This window comes from Alosa sapidissima, chromosome 24 (assembly GCF_018492685.1).
Source record: "Alosa sapidissima isolate fAloSap1 chromosome 24, fAloSap1.pri, whole genome shotgun sequence".
NCBI classification, from domain to species: Eukaryota; Metazoa; Chordata; class Actinopteri; order Clupeiformes; family Clupeidae; genus Alosa; species Alosa sapidissima.
The window spans coordinates 3655209-3675581 of record NC_055980.1 but is presented as its reverse complement, the minus strand read 5'-3'; the positions used below and the strand labels follow the sequence as shown (position 1 = coordinate 3675581).

General features: G+C 48.5%; 1 protein-coding gene across 19 annotated transcripts in view; it reads left to right on the top strand.

Moving 5' to 3' along the window:
- ebf3a (EBF transcription factor 3a) overlaps positions 1-20373 on the top strand; it is a 95129-nt gene that overhangs the window by 62225 nt on the left and 12531 nt on the right. For 12 of the 19 annotated variants that reach the window (XM_042083308.1, XM_042083297.1, XM_042083313.1 and 9 more), the window contains exons 9-11: positions 3885-4018; positions 4877-5003; positions 20256-20344. In XM_042083308.1, the coding sequence (XP_041939242.1) occupies positions 3885-4018; positions 4877-5003; positions 20256-20344 (350 nt within the window). The remainder of the gene's footprint in view (positions 1-3884; positions 4019-4876; positions 5004-20255; positions 20345-20373) is intronic. The other 7 variants (XM_042083309.1, XM_042083298.1, XM_042083299.1 and 4 more) reach the window with 1 other exon arrangement.

The following is a 20373-nucleotide window of genomic DNA, read 5'->3' as shown; positions in this document are numbered from 1 at the left end:
CGTCAGCAGTGTGGAGCGCCCTGTGTGTGTCTTCCCTGGGCTGCGCTCAAGGCCTGCGGGCTGGGCTGATTTGCATGCCAAGTGGCTGTAATGCTGTTAGGTTTATGCAATAAAGACAAGCGAATCCAGGCTGCAGGGCTTTAGCGAGCTAAAGGGAACAGATGGGCCTAGAGGAGGTAAAAGGTATAATCCCATCAGCTGCAGTAGCTGCCTACCATCTGGACATCCTAAGCACAATTACAAGACATTTTAGCAGGCAGAACAAAGGAAGTCTTCACCAGGCAAGATGAGACCTGTTTGAGTGTCTCAATATTGTGTGCGGCCGAGGAGGAAGGTGACAAACGCCGGCGCGTTGCCTTGGGATGAGAGCGCTGATTAGAGCTTCACACTGCGCCACGGCCATGTTCAGTAAATAATACACAAGAGGGGGTGTGGGGTTGGGGGGGAGGTGTGTGTGTGGGTGGGGGGGTGGGGGGACGTGAGCCCGCCAGATCTCTCTTGGCTGCTTGTTGACTGTCCACTTGAGGCACACAAAAAATGAGAGAGGGTTTTTTTTTCGTCCAACAAAGCCAGAGATTCGTCTGGGTGTGACAAGTGATATGGAGATGGAAGAGGAGAGGCACACAGGCATAGTGATGAGAAATATGAAGTCATCGCCCAAACGCCAGCAGGCATGCATTTCAGTGGCCAAGCCAAAAATAACCTCAAATTTCTAGTGAAATCCTCATATCTAATCTTAGATATCTATAAAGTAGTTGTATGGGAAAAACACTGATATATATTAGATAAGCTTCAAAAATACTCGTTAAAAGTTATTCTATTTTTTAATGTTGTGTTTATGAAAAGGCACACCCAGACGCTTATCGGCACACTCCCTGCAATTTGGTGAATGACTGACCGAGTGTGGCACTTTTCCAAAATGCTGTTTTTTTATTTACTAAAGTGGGAGTGAAAAGCAGTGCCTAATATGTGACACCCTCCATCTTAGCACAGCCTCCGCTCCCTCTCTCTCTCTCTCTTTCTCTCTCTTTCTGTCTCTCGCTCTCTGTCTCCCTCTTTTCCCTGCGTCTGCTCTCTCCAATTTCCATCATCTGCTTGAGTGCATTGTGCACGTATATCATTAGATCGCTAACACTGTCTGTGTAATTCGGTTCGCCATGCTCCCCATTCAACACATGTTCCCCCCTCTATATGTGCATTGAAAATGTATGCTAATGTGGGCAGCAGGAGGATGGCTGGCGGCCTCTTCATGTCTCTCTCCCTCTCCCTCTCTCTCCCTCTCCCGCTTGCTGTCTCTATCCCTCGCTCGCCGTGGCTGGGGGAGGCATTGCAAATTCCGAGGCAACGTGCGGCGGTCTCAGGCCCCAGCTGCCAGCCGGTCCCTCCTGTGAGCTTTTCTCCATGGCCAGACTCCCCTTCAATACCCTCCCCCCAAACTCACACACACACACACACACACACACACACAAGCACTCCTTGCCCATTCTCCCTCCCTCCTTCTCACCTACACAAAGTAAATTTGTTTACTGTAATTTTTGGTGAATTATTTGCTATAATTGGCAGAGCTGATGAAGGTCACTCCCTTTGAGCAGCCGTGTCTGTCTTTAGAGAGTTGATCCTTTTTCAAACGCTCTGCCTGCAATTAAGAAAAGCAAATGTCACTCGCAAGCCTCAGAAATGAAAATTTGTATGAACTTATTAGCATGAAGTCAACAGCGCTAGTTAAGGGCAGGCTCCTGGTGCGTGTGTGCTCTGGGGCCTCTGCTGCAGGGGGAGATGCGTGTGGAATGAGCAAATACAACCCCGACTAGTCCAACATTAAAGCAAACAAAGAGAGGTGCCTTGTCTGGAGTGTTCGACACAACAATACCTAATGGTGATTAACTAGGGCTGGCTCTCTCTCTCTCTCTCTCTCTCTCTCTCTCTCTCTCTCTCTCTCTCTCTTTGTCTCTCTCCTTCTCTCTCTCATTCTCTGCTAGGAGTGTGAGACAGAGAAAGGGAAAGAGATATACAGAAAGAGAGAAGAAAATAAAAAAGAGATAAAGAGAGGGAAAAGAGAGAGATAGTAGGTCAGGGACTGTAAGAAGTCTCAATCTGATTTAGAGATGTTTATCTGATTTAATAATAATAATAATGATGATGATGATGATGATGATGATGATAATTATAATAATAATAGTAGTGGTAGTTGTAATAATACCCCCTGCATTATTTAATAATAAAATAAAAAATGAGAAAACAGAAAAGATGGGATGATGATGGTGATCTCAGGCAACATTTAATGGCAGATTCTCAATTATCTTAAAAGGTTTTACAGCTTGGAAAACATGGAAATGTGTCATTTAAATAATTTAGGAGGCCTCAGTGACTCCCCACGTGAAAGCACTGCTCCTTTGTCTTTCGGGAGTCAACAACAGCAGCCCAGTGATGAAAACCAGGAATAAAAAAAGATAGAGCGATAGAACAAGTGAGAGAGGAAGAGAGAGGGGGATAGACAAGTGGAGAAAAAAAGAACAGTAGCTAATGTAGAGGGAGGAGTGGGGAAATGCATCCCCGTGAAGCTCTTTCCCCCCCAGCGTTGGGAAGTGGAGCAGGAGAATTTAGCTGTAATAGCCCAAGTGAACATCTCCACCATCAGCTCCCTTTGTACAGGAGTCGGCATTCAAAAAACCCATCAAAGGCGTCCAAAGGAGGTCTGTCAACAGAATGTAAAAGCAGTGATGATCAAAGCTGCCAACCGGAGTGCCTCGAACTGGGGGTGGGCTAGAGTGGGCTGGGGTGGTGCTGGGGTGGTGCTGGGGGTGGGCTAGAGTGGGCTGGGGTGGTGCTGGGGGTGGGCTAGAGTGGGCTGGGGTGGTGCTGGGGTGGTGCTGGGGTGGTGCTGGGGGCGTTGGCCTCTGCCCACCACTGGTTGCCACGGTGAGCGCTCTCCTCGCAGCTCCTCTGGGGGCAGGTGCTGATGGTGTTTGGAGGAGGAGGAGAAGGCCACTGTAGTGACGTCCACCACACCACCAGAGAGGTCAACAGCGCAGAACAGCACACGCACGTCTGAACAACAGCACTGCCACTGGCAGCTCAGGAGTCTTAAGTCCAAAATGAAAAAAAGGAAAAGAAACGAGCACCTTAACTACTCTCTCTGAACATCTTCATAAAAGAGAAGAAGTCATTACAGGAGAATGAGGCCAAGCATGTGTGTGTGTGTGTGTGTGTGTGTGTGTGTGTGTGTGTGTGTGTGTGTGTGTGTGTGTGCTCTAGATGTAAAAAGAGAGGGGAGGGTTTAAGTTTTGAACCAAAGGCGAAGTATGCGGATGAAAAGGCCCGACCCAATTAGCGGCTCGACGAGAAAATCGAAGCTGCGAGGCCCGCGCTCCTCCACCTCGCTCAACGACCTTTGATTGACTCGCCTTAGATCTGTAAAGCAAAGCAGATAAATTGACGTGCCACATGCATGCGCTGCTTAATCATTTGTAATAGCCATATTTGCCCTGACACACAATTTGCTCCATCAAACCATTTTTCTCCAGCCTCGGCTCGGGCCTGTGTGTGTGTGTGTGTGTGTGTGTGTGTGTGTGTGTGTGTGCAGAGCGGAGAGCTATTTAATGGTTGCTTGAGCCACATGTGTGTGCTGATGAATGGCCCCGCTCTGTGCTCTGTGTTCTGTGTTGTGTTTTGTGTCTCATTTTATTATTTTATTGATTCAGGGTTTTGATTTGTTTTATTGTTGGCTTGTATACTGTCTGCGTGTGTGTGTGTGTGTGTGTTTGTCTGAGTGTGTATGTCTGTGTCTGTGTCTGTGTCTGTGTGTGTGTGTGTGTGTGTGTGTGTGCGCATGAGCAGAAGAGACAAAGGTCCTAAGTTGTCTTTTCTCCCTGCTCTGTCCCAAGCAGCTACCCCGTGCATAAAAGCCATCAGCCCGAGTGAGGGATGGACCACGGGCGGAGCCACCGTCATCATCATCGGTGACAACTTCTTTGACGGCTTGCAGGTGGTCTTCGGCACGATGCTGGTGTGGAGCGAGGTAAGCGGCCAACTCTTCCTCCTCACCTCTGCCACCTCCCTCCCTCACTCCACTTCATCTCCACAAAACACACACACACACACACACACACACACACACGAGAATGAAGTTATGGCAGCCAACATCATAATTATTGCAAATGGAATTGAAGACTCAAGTGACGTGTGTGTGTGTGTGTGTGTCTTCTCACTGGAGAGTGGGTTGATCAAGCTGTCTGACGCTTATTTGCTAGTGGGAGCCTCGGCAAGGCAATCAATGTGAGTTTTGTTTAGTGTTTAATCACAGGAGTAGATAAGGAGCTAGATAAACACACGGCATGTTAAACAGTCTGATATGGAACCCCAAGGCCTCTGGTGGATTTGCAAAGAAACAGTGAGGTCTTGAAAAACAATTGAACAATTAAGGGGTAGAATATCCAGAGAGTGAAAGAGTGAGAGAGAGAGAGAGAGAGTGAAAGGTGGAGGGGGGGGGAGAGAAAACAAAACGAATAGTGCAGACATATGGAGGTAATTTTAGAATGAACCATGCCCTCTGGCCTTTCCTGCAGAAAGCCACTGCCAAGGACCATTTACTGACATTCTCTCCCTCTCCTACAGCTCCCCCCAAGAAAGAGGGAGAGAAGCGGAGAGGGGGATTAAAATGAAGAACAAAACGAGTGTGCAGGGCTGTTTGGGTGTGTGGAGGGCATGGCTAGGCTAGGCTGGGATGAGGGGCTAATTTGGGCCTCATTGGTGTAATTGAGTTGAGCTGCCGGGCGCTCCCACAGTGCCCGATGCCCGGACCACAGACCACGGTCTCTCTCTCTCTCTCTGTGCCCACCCATGTGCCCACTGATGTGCCCTCTCTGTCGCCCCGCAGCTGATCACACCACACGCCATCCGGGTGCAGACCCCACCCCGACACATCCCCGGCGTGGTGGAGGTCACCCTCTCTTACAAGTCCAAGCAGTTCTGCAAAGGGGCGCCGGGCCGGTTTGTCTACACCGGTGAGTACACGACTCGACCACCCCCCCCCCCCCCCCCCTACACTGTTCTCTCACTCTCCTCTCTCTCCCCCTACACTGTTCTCTCACTCTCTGTTCCCTCTGTTCCTTCAGAGGCTTTTATTGTGAAATACGGTTGCTCTCTCTTTTATTTTCTCCCCTTTCTACTCGTTCTCTCCCTCGTTCTCTCGCTCTCGCTCTCTCTCACTGACTGTTTTATTGTCTTCCCTCTCTGGGTCCCTTCATGCTCTGCTAAGTGCCATTGTTCCGTATGTGTGTGTGAGTGTAAGTGTGAGTGTGTGTGTGTGTGTGTGTGTGTGTGTGTGTGTAGCCCACCCGGTTGTAACCTGGTTGCTCAGCACTGAGGCCTGTGTGTGTGTGTGTGTGTGTGTGTGTCAGAGAGAGAGAGAGAGAGTGAGCTGGCTGGTCAGAGGTGCTGTGGGGGGTTTCAGGGGGCCCCCAGCTCGGCTCTCTCTGTGTGCAACCTTATCCTCCCCCCATCTGAGTGGCTGAGGGGGGCACTGCCAAGCCCCCGCTAATCTCCTGCCATTACAACACATCACATGGCCCAGCTCACTGCGCACTGCTCCCACCTCACACTCACTCCACTCCACTGGCACCGGCCAATACTCTGTGAGATACACAGGATGACCTAATGTAGAGGTTAGAGTGTGTGTGTGTGTGTGAGTGTGTGAGTGAGAGAGAGTGAGTGAGTGTGTTTACTGTGTGCGTGTGTGTGAGGTCAACTGCCATATGTGTGTGAGGGTGTGAGTCTGATTATATTTGCGCTTGTATGGATCAGGCTGGGGTCTTGCAGAGTGGCCCTGTGTGTGTGTGTGTGTGTAGGGGTGGGGTGGGGGGTGGAGGCTAATCTTGCGTGGCTCACAGCCGATAGCGGGGCAGTCTGGGGCCCTGTCTGTCTGACCTGGAAGCTTCCGCCTGATCCCGCATTGACGAGGACAATGAGATAATCATCAGGAATTACTTTCACTCCTTGAAAAGTGAGACCCACCCCTCACCCCCCACCCCAACTCTTCCACACACACAAATACCCCCTCCCCCCAATCTAGCCCCCTTACCCACACACACACACCCCTAGCCATGGAAATGGCATGGTCCTGTGTGTCCTGGGAGGGCCCCTCTTCCCTTGGGCAGCTGTTTCCTATCACGGCCCCACCAAGCCTGTAGTCTGGCACGGCACTCTCACATTTAACCTCCCCGGCAGGAGGGGGGCAGAGGCCAACAAGGCAGCCAGATAATGAAACCGGAGTGCAGTGCGTTGTGTAAAGTCGGGGGACGGAATATAAGTTAAGACATTAATGGTCACTATATGGCCCAATAAAAGTGCCAGATCTCGCAAGAAGGGCCACAACACACACACACACACACACACACACACACACACACACACACACACACACACACACACACACAAAGGGAATTGTTGTGTTTCTGTGCCAAGTACACGGCAACCCACCCCCCACCCCATTCCACCCAGTAGTTGGGTTGCTTGGGTTGTTTTTATGTTTGTTTGTCTTCTTCACTGATCCCTGATCCTGCTCATCAGGATGGAGATATAATTACTTTGCCAGAGATTTGGAGACTTAGCTAATTATCCCGCCGAATTAAAAGAGGGAGTCGTAACCGACACAATGTGCGCCCCTCATGCAGTCCACCCAATCCCCACTGCGTCTCACCTCAGTTAAAGGGGTCAGACCAGATTGAAAGGGTAAAAAAAGTCTTCTCAGGCGACGGATGAAGCTATCAGAGTACAGGGGAGGGAGAGCAGTTTCACAAGCAGTTGTTTCTTTTGAGTTCATTTACAGTCGCACTAACTTTGTACATATGAATAAATTAATAAATATAAAAACAACTCAGTGAAATATGATGATTATAATGTTCTCTCATACACAGACTAATATTCACGTGATGGGAGTTGTAATTGGTTTAATTTTCATTATTGCTTTGGCCAGAGGTGTGTATTAGCTGCATGTGTGTTTATTTGATCCCTCCGTATTTGAAAGGCTTTGGCAGAAAGAAAAATAATCATGTATTTATTTTTAAACAGTCGTAAGCCCTATCGATTGTAGCAAATTGCTGAATTTACGCTTGTAATTAGTTCATAAACAGCCACTTTGAACTGGAAATGCAAGAAAGTCTCTGTAGTTTTGGCATGATACGCCTTTTTTACCAAGCGTATGTTGTTTAATAGCCGCCCATTTAACAAAGAAATTGAAGGAAATGTTACTTAAAGAGGCTTTCATGCTCGGCCTGCTGTGGGCCAGTCATTCAGCCCTGTTTGGAGTCTCTGCGCTGACCACCCGAGCTGCGCTCGAGACACACCCTCTCCTGCTCAATTAAACGCATTATCACAAATTATGAGTAAACAGAGGAATAAACAGCACAGCCAAGTCCATGCTAATCACCACTGCAGTTAGGGAGAAAGGCCTTTTTCACTGTTCCTTGTGCAGAATACACTCGGAGGAGGAAATGGGCTGGATGTAATGCAACGTATAATACCAATTGTTGTCACATTGACTCAAGTTGGGAAAAGAATTGAGCTCGCCAATTAACAGGATATGTCAGTTCGCCACATGTGGTTGTGATTGCTAGTCTGTTAACACAGAAAAACAAACAAATGACTAAACAGGCAAAACTCTTGTGGCCTGGAAGGGTGGGGGGGTGGGTGTGTTACTTTGAGATTGGAGTTGTGGCACGGAGGTGTGTGTGTGTGTGTTTTTCAGCGGTCCTCTGTGTGCACTCAGATGTGGCACTGTCAAAGGCATTGGCGCGCCAGTCCAAGAGTCGATAATTCTTCTCCATCACGGCCAACACAAACCGGCTGTCGTAGAGGTCAGCGCTCTTTAAACAAATTACTTGTGCTCGGGCTGAAAATGGCACTTAATTGCCTCCCACGCACCTCACTGCCCGAGCGGCCGGCCGGCCTGCCCAGCGCTTTAGCAGGTCAAGAGCAGGACGCGGATGTGGGCCTTTTTTACACTGAGGCAGGGCTAAGATGAGAGAACACTCTGAAACAGACTGCCTTTTTAGAGCTCTGCTATCAGAATGAGGTCAATCAAACATGAAGCAGCATGTATAGATCTCACCTGATGCCCTGTTCTCATCACACATGTACACACACACATATATAAACACATGCCCACATATGCCCATCACACTGTTATTTAATAACAATTTAAGTCTTAGTCCTATTAGCCTCCATAGCCTTCAGCCTCAGTGTAAGGCTATTTATAGTACTGGTCCTTTAAAAAAGGAGAGAGAAAGAGGAAAAAAGTCAGAAAATGGCTGCAGCCCTTTATTGGACTCGCTGCTGCTTGTTCTACTTTTGTCCCTGTCTTTGTACCCTTTGAAGATCGCCATGTTCCTGCATTTTTTTCCCCCTACCCTACCCGCTCTGCAACCTTGTTTGTTCCAACACATCTTTTGTTAGCGCAAGGCCATTTGTGCGCCGTCTGATACCTGTATCGGTTATCCATTGATCAGGCCTGGAGCTGGAACAGGCTGTCAGGAGGGTCCTAAAAAAATCAAAGAGGGACAGGCATGTTTGTCCTCTTGCCAATACTACTCACTCTAATAAGTCCTCCAAAGCTGATCAGGCAATTTTAAAAGGCCTCCAGATGTTACCTTTAAACCTCTCTATTGGATTTGACAGAGACATGTTCAGCACTCTCACTCGCTCTCTTTCTTTCTCTCCCTCTCTCTTTCTCTCCCTCTCTCTTTCTCCCTCTCCTTCTTTCTCTCCCGCTTCCAAAATCCACCCACTTCTGTGACTTGAAAGTAAACAAGAGCATCTTGCAAAACAAATGCCCGTGACAATTTGAGGCCAAGGAGTTTGCTTTATGATGTCTATGGCCAGGCATGTAGGCAGCCCCCTCTCCTGCTGGTCACCGGGACACAAGTAATGAGAAAGATGAAGGGGTTATTTTGAAAGAGAGTATGAAAAAAAAGAAGAAACGTCAGAATATAATAATCCAAAAGCATTTGACTTGTGTCGCGGGCGTCTTAATAGAGCCCTTAACAGCACATTGGCTGTGGAGTAGTCTCACAAACGCCTCTGAACTATGACAGGCCTCATAAATAAAGTTTGGCATTGGCCTCTAATTGCATCAAAGCTATTGCTCTCTATTTAGGCATGGTCACTGACGCCTCGGCCTTTATGCCTCGCTGGAGGCCAAGCTGGGAGGAAGGAGGTTGGGGGGGGGGGGGGGGAGGTGTTGCTGGAAAGAGGGTTGGAGTGAGACGTGTTGTCGGGGGCAATCACACCAGCCAGGCTATTTGTCCTAATCAGTGACACCCATTTACCAGAATTGCCTAAAATGAACTATACCTCATACAGAAATCACACATTTACAGACCACCATTCATCACCTGGAAATTGAGGGCCAGTAAACTTTTCCCTTCCTCCGATGGGATTGTAGACATGCATCAAAATGTTAAAAAATGATTGGCGAGGGAGAGCTGTCATACATTTATCAGAGGGAGGGAACATTATTTGCTAATTTCCCAACCTGGGCCCTGACAGGGTGCTTCATCTTTAGACCCATGGTGACCGGCTCGGCCCTTTTTGTTATTAGTACAAGTCAAGCGTTTTTTTTCTTTCCCCTCACTCGCTCTTTCACTCACCCCCCCCCCCCCCCCCCCCCGCGTTTTTTTTTTTTTTTGTCGGACGGCTCTAACAAGAGCCATTTGTCTATCACGCGGCGGCACCTCTCTCCATTCCGCCGTGGAAGGACTCTGACCACAGCCCCTCTCTCTCCGCCAGCTCTCCACGGGACCGCCGCCTGCCCGCTTGCGCTGGGCTGCCGATTGGCCAGAGGCCTGATAAATCACAAAGTTCCCTTGTCAAGGTGAAGGTATCGACTCCGCTGCACCAGAACTGACAAAACGAACAGCCGAGGAGACAACTATTCATCATCCAAAAAAAGGACAAAGGGGTCATCCTCCAAAAAGCGCTCACACTTCACTGGACTGCAGCCTGAGACACAAAGTGTTAAAGAGATCCGTCCGGCGCTGACATGCCGCACGGGCACAGGAGATGAAGGGGAAAAAATAAAATAAGCTTCATTAGACTAATTACTGACATTTAAAAGCTATTAACCTCCGGCGTATGTGTTAAAAATGGTATTGAGCTGGGCTTACATAATGTCCAGTACATCAACCCTACTTTGGGAAGCTGTCATCCACCGCCCCCACCCCCCTCCACCTCCTCTCACAGGCAGACTGGCTCTTCTTTTAGATCTGATGGAGGGTCTAGCCCACTGAACAATTAGCCAGGGCAGTTGGCAAACATAGCGCTGCCTGAAAAAAAGAAGACTGCAGAGTTATGGATGGACAGAAGAAGAGAGAAAGAATGAGACCAAGAGCCTGAAGGGGGGGAGAGGGAGTGAGCGGAAATAGACGAGTGTTTTTTTTTGTGTGTTTTTTTTAACTCGTGGCTCCCGGTAAACAACAACACCGCACATGAAACGGCCTATCGGCACTCATCTGCCGGCGGTTTTTCCAGGAGGCAATCGGCACCATCAGACGGCCTGTCCCACCCTAAGGCGGAGGCTGCCCCTCTGATGTGGGTCTATCTGATAGAGCCACTCCTCAGCCACCCTGCCCAGCCCAGCCCAGCCCAGCACAGCGCCACCTCCGCAATCGCATCCAGCTCCTGCATTTGCACTACACTCCCCCACTAGAAGGAAGGGGGGGGGGGGGAAAGGAAAAAGAAAAGAAAAGACAAGATGGTGGCAAGCACACTCGCTGGCGCTGCTCCGCCTTGCAGAAACAGAGTTGTTTTTAATGCAATCCAGTAGTTGTCAAGAGTGAACGCGCTGGCTGGCTACTGCGCCCCCCCCCACACACTCCCCACCCCCGACTCTTTCCCCTTCTAAAGAAGACAATGAGCTGTCCCGGTGGCAGCCTCCACTTGTCACTCCCCAGCGCCATTATTTAGTGCCTGGCCAGTGGTGGCCGCATGGTGCTGTGTGGCAGGGGGAGCAGGAGGGCCGTGGCGGCAGGCTGCGACCTGGTCATGGAGGCGTCTGCGTGGACATGCTCGGGGTGGAGGTGCGCTGCACTACTGCGGCTCTGAGATGGGGGAAGAGGCTCCAGTGTCAAGGCTACCGTGCAAACGCTCTTTGTCTCCTAATTAGATGGCTGGGGCTGACACGCTCACCTCTCTGTCAGGCTGCGTGTGTGTGTGTGCCCGTGTGTGTGTGTGCCCGTGTGTGTGTGTGCCCGTGTGTGTGTGTGGGAGAGAAGTGTCATTATGGGACGGCATGTGATTATGAACTGACCTATGAAATCTGAGGCTGTAATTGAAACAAGTGGCAGCAATTGAGCATGTACTTCCATTTTTCCCCTCTGCCACCCATTTTATTCGCTGCTCTCCCCACTCCCCCACTTCCCCTCGTCTCTGCTTCAGTCCTTTCCCAGAGTATAGTGTTTATTGCCACAGCTCCACTTGAGAAACCCGAGAGAGGGTAGAGCAACTTCTTTTTGCAACAGAAAAGGACCATGTTATTAGGTTATAATTGCCTCATCTCGTGGCTATTTTAGTGTGTGTGCGTGTGCGTGTGCATGCGTGTGTGTGTGTGTGTGTGTGTGTGTGTGTGTGTGTGTGTGTGTGTGTGTGTGCGTGCGCGCGTGTGTGTGTGTGTGTGTGTTTAAACGTTTCTTTAAATAGGTTGTCCTTACTAAGTCAGGGACATTAGTCCTTGTGGAGCACAGCGAACAGAAGGCTGATAGATGGCTTTGGCCTGTACCACTTCACCAGTCCTGCCATTTCACCACTGGCTTCTGTGATTGAAATTCATCACTAAATTTATTGAGAAATTAATGAGAAAAGCTACAAAGTATTGACGTCGAGAGGAAAACACAACTCATCTTGAATGAGGAGGAAAACGTAGCAATAATTTAGCTGCCATTGATTTTTGCCCGGTCCATGTATTGATCTTCATTTTACAATATTAATTTGCACCTGCGATCGGCTGCGAAGGGAACCAATTTGATTTGATATCAGCCAGCTGTTAGGAGTGCTAGCAGGGGCTAGCTCCTGTGTGGTAGTGGCTCTGAGGCAAGCCTGACCACAGTGGGCTCCTCGGGGAAGGATCGGAGGCAGTGGGGGGAGGTGGGCTTTTTTAGTCTGCCTTGTTACAGAAATAGACTTGAATTTCTGTCAGAAATAAAATATGAACGTGCAAGCTCTTGCTGCGCGAGTGTCCATCACTCCGGCCCTGTTGGCAACACTTTATCTGTGGCAGGAACAATCTCCCGTCTGGAATTCAAACCGCCTTCTCATCATCATGCCTGTATCGGTTCAAAGTTCATGAAATTTCTATGAGCATTGATCTGTCACCATTGATTTTTTTCCCCACCGCAGATCTTTGAAATTTTAATTTCCGGGGTATCTGAATTTCTTTGAGATGAAATGGCTTCCTAGGAGACAGCTGGCAATAAAATGAAGAAGTTAGTACCATGTCGAAGGGTACATTCGCTCACAAGAGCTCGAGCCCTTGAAACACATCTCTAAACTTCAGAAAAACCTTTTTATTTTCTCTTTTTTCCCGGGGTATAAATTCAAAGGACAGTAATGGGACAAAATCATTTAGCCAGCAGCTAATTTCATCCATTTCTTTCCCCCCTGTCTTCTTGTTCCCTTCATGTAATGCTGCAGGTACCCTTTTATCACCTTGAAAAGCTATCTGTGAAAGCACCAGGCGGTCAGGTACCTCTAAGAGCAAAATCATTTCATCTCAGTGGTCTTTATCACCTGGTCAGGTTCACCTAGTTACCCATCACAGGGGCATTTAATAACTTCAAGGTGATATAATTGCTATTGACATTTCCCTCCTCAGGTTCGGCTGGTTAATGTGTTAAGGACTTGTCAGCAAATAGCACTTTGTCACTGAAATCACCAACACCCTCTAGAGGAATGTTTCTGTATTGAACAATTTGATTCCACTTTATTTAATTTTTACACCTTACAAGCAGTAGTGGTTCCATCCACTGTGTCGCCTCCTTGGCACAGGGTGTGTGTGTGTGTGTGTGTGTGTGTGTGTGTGTGTGTGTGTGTGTGGGTAAGTGTGTGTGTGTAAGTGTGTGTGTGCGCGCATAGAGGGGGATGCCAGCAGCCCCCGTGTTTGTCTTCTGCTTACGTTTTGTTCTCCTCTGTCCCGTCCTCTCCAGAGCAGGCCTACGTCTCAGTTGGGCTTGACAATAACAAATGCCCCTCTGCTTGGCACGGATTATATTTCAGGCCTGCTCAAAGAAATTGTAATTATGATGGTGGTCTGTTTTTCGGTGAAGGAGACTAACTGAATTATTACAAACGCATGATTGGGAAGTTGCAGGAAGATGATCATTATTTAAATGAAAATGGAACTCATTTATAGACGAATCCAGCAGCTGGCAAGGGGAACCAAATGAATCTCTTCCTGTTTTTATTATGGCAGTCAGGCTTTTTCTGTCAGGAGGAAAAATTGGACTAAATTGAACCAGCCCCCTTGGTTTCCCCTCTTTCCTCCTTCGCTCCCTCCCTCCATCGTTCTCACTCCTTTTCAGTGCCCCCCCACCCCCACCCCTTTTTCTGCAGCAGCTGAAACAATGGCTTGTCGGTGTTAAAAGACACTTCCCGTCCATGTTTTTGTGTGTGCACAGAAACGGCCATGGCAAACGAGAAGTGTCCTCTTGTTTTTTTAATGGCCTCGCCTCTCCCCAGAGGACTTTTTTCTTCTCTTTCTTTCTTTCTTTCTTTCTTTCTTTCTTTCTTTCTTTCTTTATACCTCCCCTTTCTGTCTCTTTCTCAGTAGTCTCACTTATCCGCACAGGACCGTCCCAGTCTCTATTTGCCACCGAAACTAAATAAAGTTTTCACTGTTCTCTTTCTCCTCCTTTTCTCTCTCAATCAACCCCCCCCCCCCCCCCTTGCTCCTTGATTTGTGTTTGGAGGAGAAAAAAGCATGGGAGGAGGGGGGAGGGGGGCAACCCTTGATAGCGTAGGTGGAGCACTGATAAGCTCCAAGCAGTTAAGTATAATTAGACAAAGTAATAGCAAGCAGCCGTAATAAAGCTAGCTATTATCTCACTCAGAGATACAGACTTATCATAATGACCAGTAATGGTAGTGCGGAATGTTGGCACGGCCTGCTAATTCTGTGTGTGTGTGTATGTATGTGTATTTTCTTTTCTTTCGATTTTTTTCCTCAACACGCCCCCCTCCACCTCCCTCCCTCCCTCCACCCCAAACATTAAAGTGTGTGTGTGCATTTACAGGGGCGTGTAGTTCCTCGCAGTATTTTACCCTCCATTTTAGCATCCTCAAACCCAATTATCGCCCTCTGCCTCTTTCCGAGTGCCAGGCTCTGGCTGGGGCTGAGGCTCTGTGTGTGGCAAGCACCGAGCCACCGGCGCGTTTTGACATGGGCCCGACGTCGGCACTCAGCCGGCTCCCCCTCGCAAGGTGTCAGATCGGGGCACATGATGGTCTTTTAGACTCCTCCTCAGTGGAGGAAATGGATGGAAGCAAATGAGTCTTGGGCGAGGAATACATTAATGGCGTGCGCAGTGCAGCGCGCGGGAGGAAAAAGCTGACAAAGTGTGTTAAGTCATCAGAATCGGTGCAGGGAAGAGCATGTCACACGCCTGTCCTGTCTCGCGTGCTCCCCGCAAAAAAAGAATTGTGACTTTTTGAGATTTTCTTGCGAAGGTTCCTGCCACACCCATATATACCCATATATTAGCTAGGAAAGGAATTAACATTCCTGTCTTTCCCCCCACATATGAAAACCTATAAAATATTATAGTTGTTTATCATATACTTGGCAGATTCCAGCGTGGATTCAAAAAAGCTCATTATGAGTTCAGCTGTTTAAAACCCACTTCTTCCTAGTTGACTGCTATCATCATGGCAAGCCTCTCTTGTTGTGAAATAAAAGCTTGTCACTGCCAACCATCTTGTACTGTATAGAGTGTCAGCTTTGAAGAATGACAATGTAGGATCTGTGAGAACAAGGTCAAAGCATCCATCTTGACACACATGAGGAAGCAGACACACACACACACACACACGCACACACGCACACACACACACACACACACACACACACACACACACACACACACGCTCCCCGCACCTCCCACACACACACATGAACATCTACATCTAGTTCTCTCACCCACTCACCTTCACTCTTTGTCAAACATACACACACACACCAGCACACACCAGCACACACACCTGTGCCACCACACTTACTCACACATGTGCCTCTGTAGGTACTGCGCACACACACATACAAATACACCAACCTCAACATGTTTTAGGCATCTGATCATTCCCATGCATCCTCCATTCTAAATGAGGTGTGGCAAGAGTAACTAGACATAATGACCCCAGAGCTGCTCTCCTCACTTCAGCTTGAGATTTGTCAGCCTGCAGGGACCGGTGACTTCTCCACTTTTCTTTGTTTTTTCTTCTCTCTCTATCCCTCCCTCCCTCCCTCCCTCCCTCTCTCTCTCTCTCCCTCCATCTCTCTTGCGTTCTGTTCTCCCTTTCCTGTCATTTATGGTGCAGGATGAAGCGAAAGCATGCTAGCTCATTAGCAAGCACATTTCCCCCTTTATGAAAGGCCTACATAATTCATCACAGTCCTTCGGAGAGAGATGCACTTAATTTGATTTCACATGCGCACACACACACACACACACACACACACACACATACATACACACACACACACACACACACACACACACACTTGTACACACATACACATAGAGACAGACGCGCGGTTCTGCTGGAAGGCTGTGCTTCATGGTGTGGAACCACTCTGGACACAGGATAAAACAAACAAACACAAACGCATGACGAATGACGTCCCAAACAAAACAGCCGGACGCGGACAGATGCCAGGCCTCCAAACATGAGGAGAGACATATTACCATAACACACAGACATACGACATGCGCACACACACACACACACACACACACATACACAAGCACTCACACATGCACACATTCCCCCTCCATCTCTTTTCTTTGTTGCCCTGAAGCACTTGCTGGGTTGTAGTCTGGCGACCAGTTCACAGTGGTCTCCCTCTCTAATTATCCATGAGGTCAGTAAGCAAAATTGGGAAGAAGCCGGGGGATCAATACAAATTATCCCTGAGCAAACCGGTGCTGACAGTTTGAATTGCAGCATATGTTTACCCAAAATCGGGCAATTTATCTTAATATCAGCAAAGTAATGCGCGGCAGGTGAAAGGTCAGACAATCTCTCCACCTCATAATTAGGCGCTTCTAAAACAGGAAAGTGGTATTGATTAGCCGGGGGCCGGGGCCAGGAGGAAGGCTCAGACGGGGCCCAGCGCAGGGGCCACGAGGAAGTGCCAGCAGCCACTACCCGCATCCACGGGAGCCCTGGAATTCCAGGATTTATGTGCTCTCGTTCTGTGTGTGTGTGTGTGCGTGTGTGCGTGCGTGAGTGTGCGTGTGTGTGTGTGTGCATGTGAGCAAGACTGAGATTGAGGGAGGGAGGTGAGAAGGGGAGACTGCATGTGTACTTGAGTGTGTATTTATGAGTGTGTGTGTGTGTGTGTGTGTGTGTGTGTGTGTGTGTGTTGGAAGGGTTTCTGTCCATACGGTAGGGTAATAGAGATAGAGAGAAAAGGGGAAAGGAGGGGTGAATCTCTTTCTCTCTCTATCTCTCTCTCTCTCTCTCCCTCTTTGTGTGTGTGTTTGCGTCCCAGGCTGAGAGCAGGGCAGGGCAGGGCTGGGTGGGTGTGTAGGTGGGTGGGGTATGGGGGACTCTGGGTGGATTTAGACTGTTATTACTCAATCTGTTGTGCATATTTCCCAGCTGCTAGTGGAAAGAATAGGAGATAGGCACAGCCAGGCAAGGAGAGTGGGTCACTTACTCCTGTGTCAACCCCCGACACTCCCCCTCATATCATCTCAGAATTATCCTCTCAAAGGGCTTTTCTTCCTTTACACTCCTCTCTCTCTCTCCCTCTCTCTCTCCCTCTCTTTCTCTCTCTTTCTCCCTATGTCTCTCTCATTCTCTCTCCCTCAACCCAGCCTCCCACCCCCTCTTTCTCCTCTCAAGCACTTGTCACTGCTCCCCCTAATACAAAGAGATTGGCAATTTCATTGTAATTCCTGAATGCAAATATGTTGGCACTTTGAATGTTCACAGACATTAGCGGCGATGGCGAGTCAAAAGGGCTGCGTTCCTACATGGACCACTGCCATGCTGGCCGTGCAAATGCAATTAGGCTAAATGATAAAAAGTGATGGAGACCTCACACTGCCGTTCGAACGTGATAATCTTCAAAAGAACCAGAGTGGTAACACAAGAAAAAGAAAAAGAAAAGAAAGAGAGGGTCTGTAACGTGCGCTTCCTCCGAATGATGGCACGAGATTTATAAAGTGCGAGCACTAAGTCTCATTTCTCCATTCATTAGAGCCGTTATTAGCCGTGGAGGGAGCATTGGGCTTGTGACAGACGGTGCTGGTGTGTCTTTGTACTGCAAGTGAGGGAGTCCTGCTATCAGAAGTCTGGAGTGTACGCTCGGTGCTAATGAAGGTTTCTGTGACCTCTTTTCGCACATTAGCATGAAATCAATAGCCGATGAGCATTTATCTCGCTCTGACCGAGTTCCATCAGGCAAAATTTATCAAGCCAGAGGCCTTTTAATGATCAGCCTCTCGCTAACAGATGAGAAAGCAACATGTTGCTCCTCAGCCTGGGAGTGGGCAAGTGTGTGTGTGTGTTTGTTTATGTGTATGATGTGCGTGGGGGTTATTTATTTGTGTGGTCATGTGTGTGTGCGTGTGTGCATGTGTCTCAAAGGCACCTTCTTATCTTTCCAATAACCTCTCTATACCTAAGGACCTGGAAGGGACTACCTCATCTACCCCTCTTACAGACACATACTCTCTCTCACACACCCACACACACACACACACACACACATACACACCCACACACACACACACACACACTCTTACACTCTTACATTCCCAATGCTCCACATTGCGCCATCTGACACATTTGTGTAGGCCCAGGCCACAGACATGACAAATTGTCCCAAAAGACAATGGTGACAGGCTGAGATGATTAATGTGCTGATTATGAAGTGGTTTTACACATAGAGAATTTACATCACAGAGTCGGTGCAAAAAAGCAACGGCCGTCTGTCCACCTTTACCTTCCCTGTGTGTAAGTAAAGGGAGGGAGAGACGGAGAGAGAGAGAGAGAGAGAACGTGTGTGTGGGAGAGAAAGAGAGAGGAGAGGAGAGGAAGGGGGAAGATAGAGAGAGAGACTCTCCTACATTCCTGTGAAAGCCATGTCATGTAAAATCAATACGGAGGAAGGATCAATGCTTTATTAACAAGAGGACGTCTTACTCCACATGCCGGCGTTGGCTCTTTGTCTTTCCTGGATGCATGATGGCACGTCAAACTGCATCAGGCCTGTCAGACGGCTGTCGCCGTACACTGCCACGCGTCCCTCAGCCGACCGCCGGCGCCGAGCCACACCGCACCGACACATTGATCAGTCCCCGCGCCAACCCCTCCCTCCCGCTCCTCAACCCCTCCCATAATTGTGCCACTTCATCATAAAGTCAACCAATTATTTTTGAGGAAGTTAGCACTGTCTGGTATTATGTCCCGTCTCCCTAACTCCTGCCCCCTTCCCCATTTCATCTCTCTCTCAGTCCTATCTCTCCACCTCTCTCCATCTATCTCTCTCTATCTCCACCTCTCTCCATCTCTTTCTCTCTCAGCCTCTTGAGTGGCCATGGCTGGCTGCCTGCCTTCCATCACCCCTTCATGTTTGCTTGCTTTCAACATAGTCACTGAGCTGGATGGTGTTAATCACTAAATCACATGCTGAATAATGAGTGATGGACTCAAATTGCAGGCTAAGTAATGAGCAGAGAGAGGCAGTTCTTATTAGCCTCAAAACAGGGAGAAGGAGGGGAAAAACACACCACCACCCCCACCACCACTACTACTACTACCACCATCACCAACATTGATTTATGGAGCTTGCAGCACTTACCACACTCCGTGCACAGCCACTTGTGCTGAGAATGATATCTACATCCAGCACAAGCACTGCCTCATCAGTGTTTTGCTGCTGCCGCTCACTGCTGTGGCTCCCTCTTGTCCCCACATCTTCCTCTAGGGGCCTCAGGGGCCCACAGTGGCCCTTTTGTTTTTTTGTGTTTGGGGGGGAGGGGGGGGGGTTTAGGAGGGTTGCTGGTAATAGACCTCCACGACTCCCTCTAAAGCTTGTTAAACACAATGTGTGCAGTCCGTCGGAGTTGGGATTATGATTCATGTAGTGGGCGCGCGCGGCGCACAGGGCCTGATTTATGAGGCCGCCCCGTTCATACTCAAAATTACAATCTGAGAGGGAGGGGGCTGGGCGTGTGAAGAGAAGTACGGAGAAAAGAAAGAGGCAGAGAGAGAGAGAGTGAGTGAGAAAAAGAGAGAAAGGAGAGAAGGCAAAAAAGATTAATTACTATTTGTGGCCTGCAATTTCATGAGGCCAGCTCAGTGCAGCTGTAGAATGATAGTGCCCTACATCAGTTTGTAGTCAGCCATTCACAGATTATTAAAGCTTTGCAAGATTAAGTGCTCCTCCTGCCTAGTTTGCACTCAGGCAATATTCCCGAGGAGGAAAAAAAGGAGCCGGGGATAAATCTGTGGTTGGCAATAGCCAGACATATGTCATCATTGCCACTTTGCCATAAATCGTGTAAGTGTACAGAGATTGCTTCTTGATGCAGACATCACTGGCTGACAGGCATGATTGCTGTGTGTACCGAGCCATCGTGCTCAGTGGCTGCTTCATTCATAATGTATTGACCAACCCTTAGAATTTATTTGATCAATTATTGTGTGTATCATTCCAAATAACTGAAGTGGGAGAGTGAGTGAGAGAGAGAGAAAAAATGTTTTTACATACACATTGGTTTTTACCCTCTTTTTTCTGGCATTCTGGGATATTATCCACAGTAAAACAAACACTCTGTCATGGCAGTGTGTTCAGTGCTTGTGCAAATGGGCTAGCAGGCTCACCAAATGTATAAAATACTTTGAAATGTGCATAAATTCTGAGGTAGGTACTGTGATGATGTTTTGCAGAACAAAGACACACAAAAGGCTGCATGGCAATGAGAGGGAGCTCTGTTTGCTTCGACCCTAACCAATCCTCTCCCTGTTTTGTGCTTTAGCTTTGAATGAGCCCACTATCGACTACGGATTCCAGAGGCTGCAGAAGGTCATTCCAAGACATCCAGGTGATCCGGAGAGGTTACCGAAGGTCAGTGGACTGTGTGTGTGTGCGGTTGT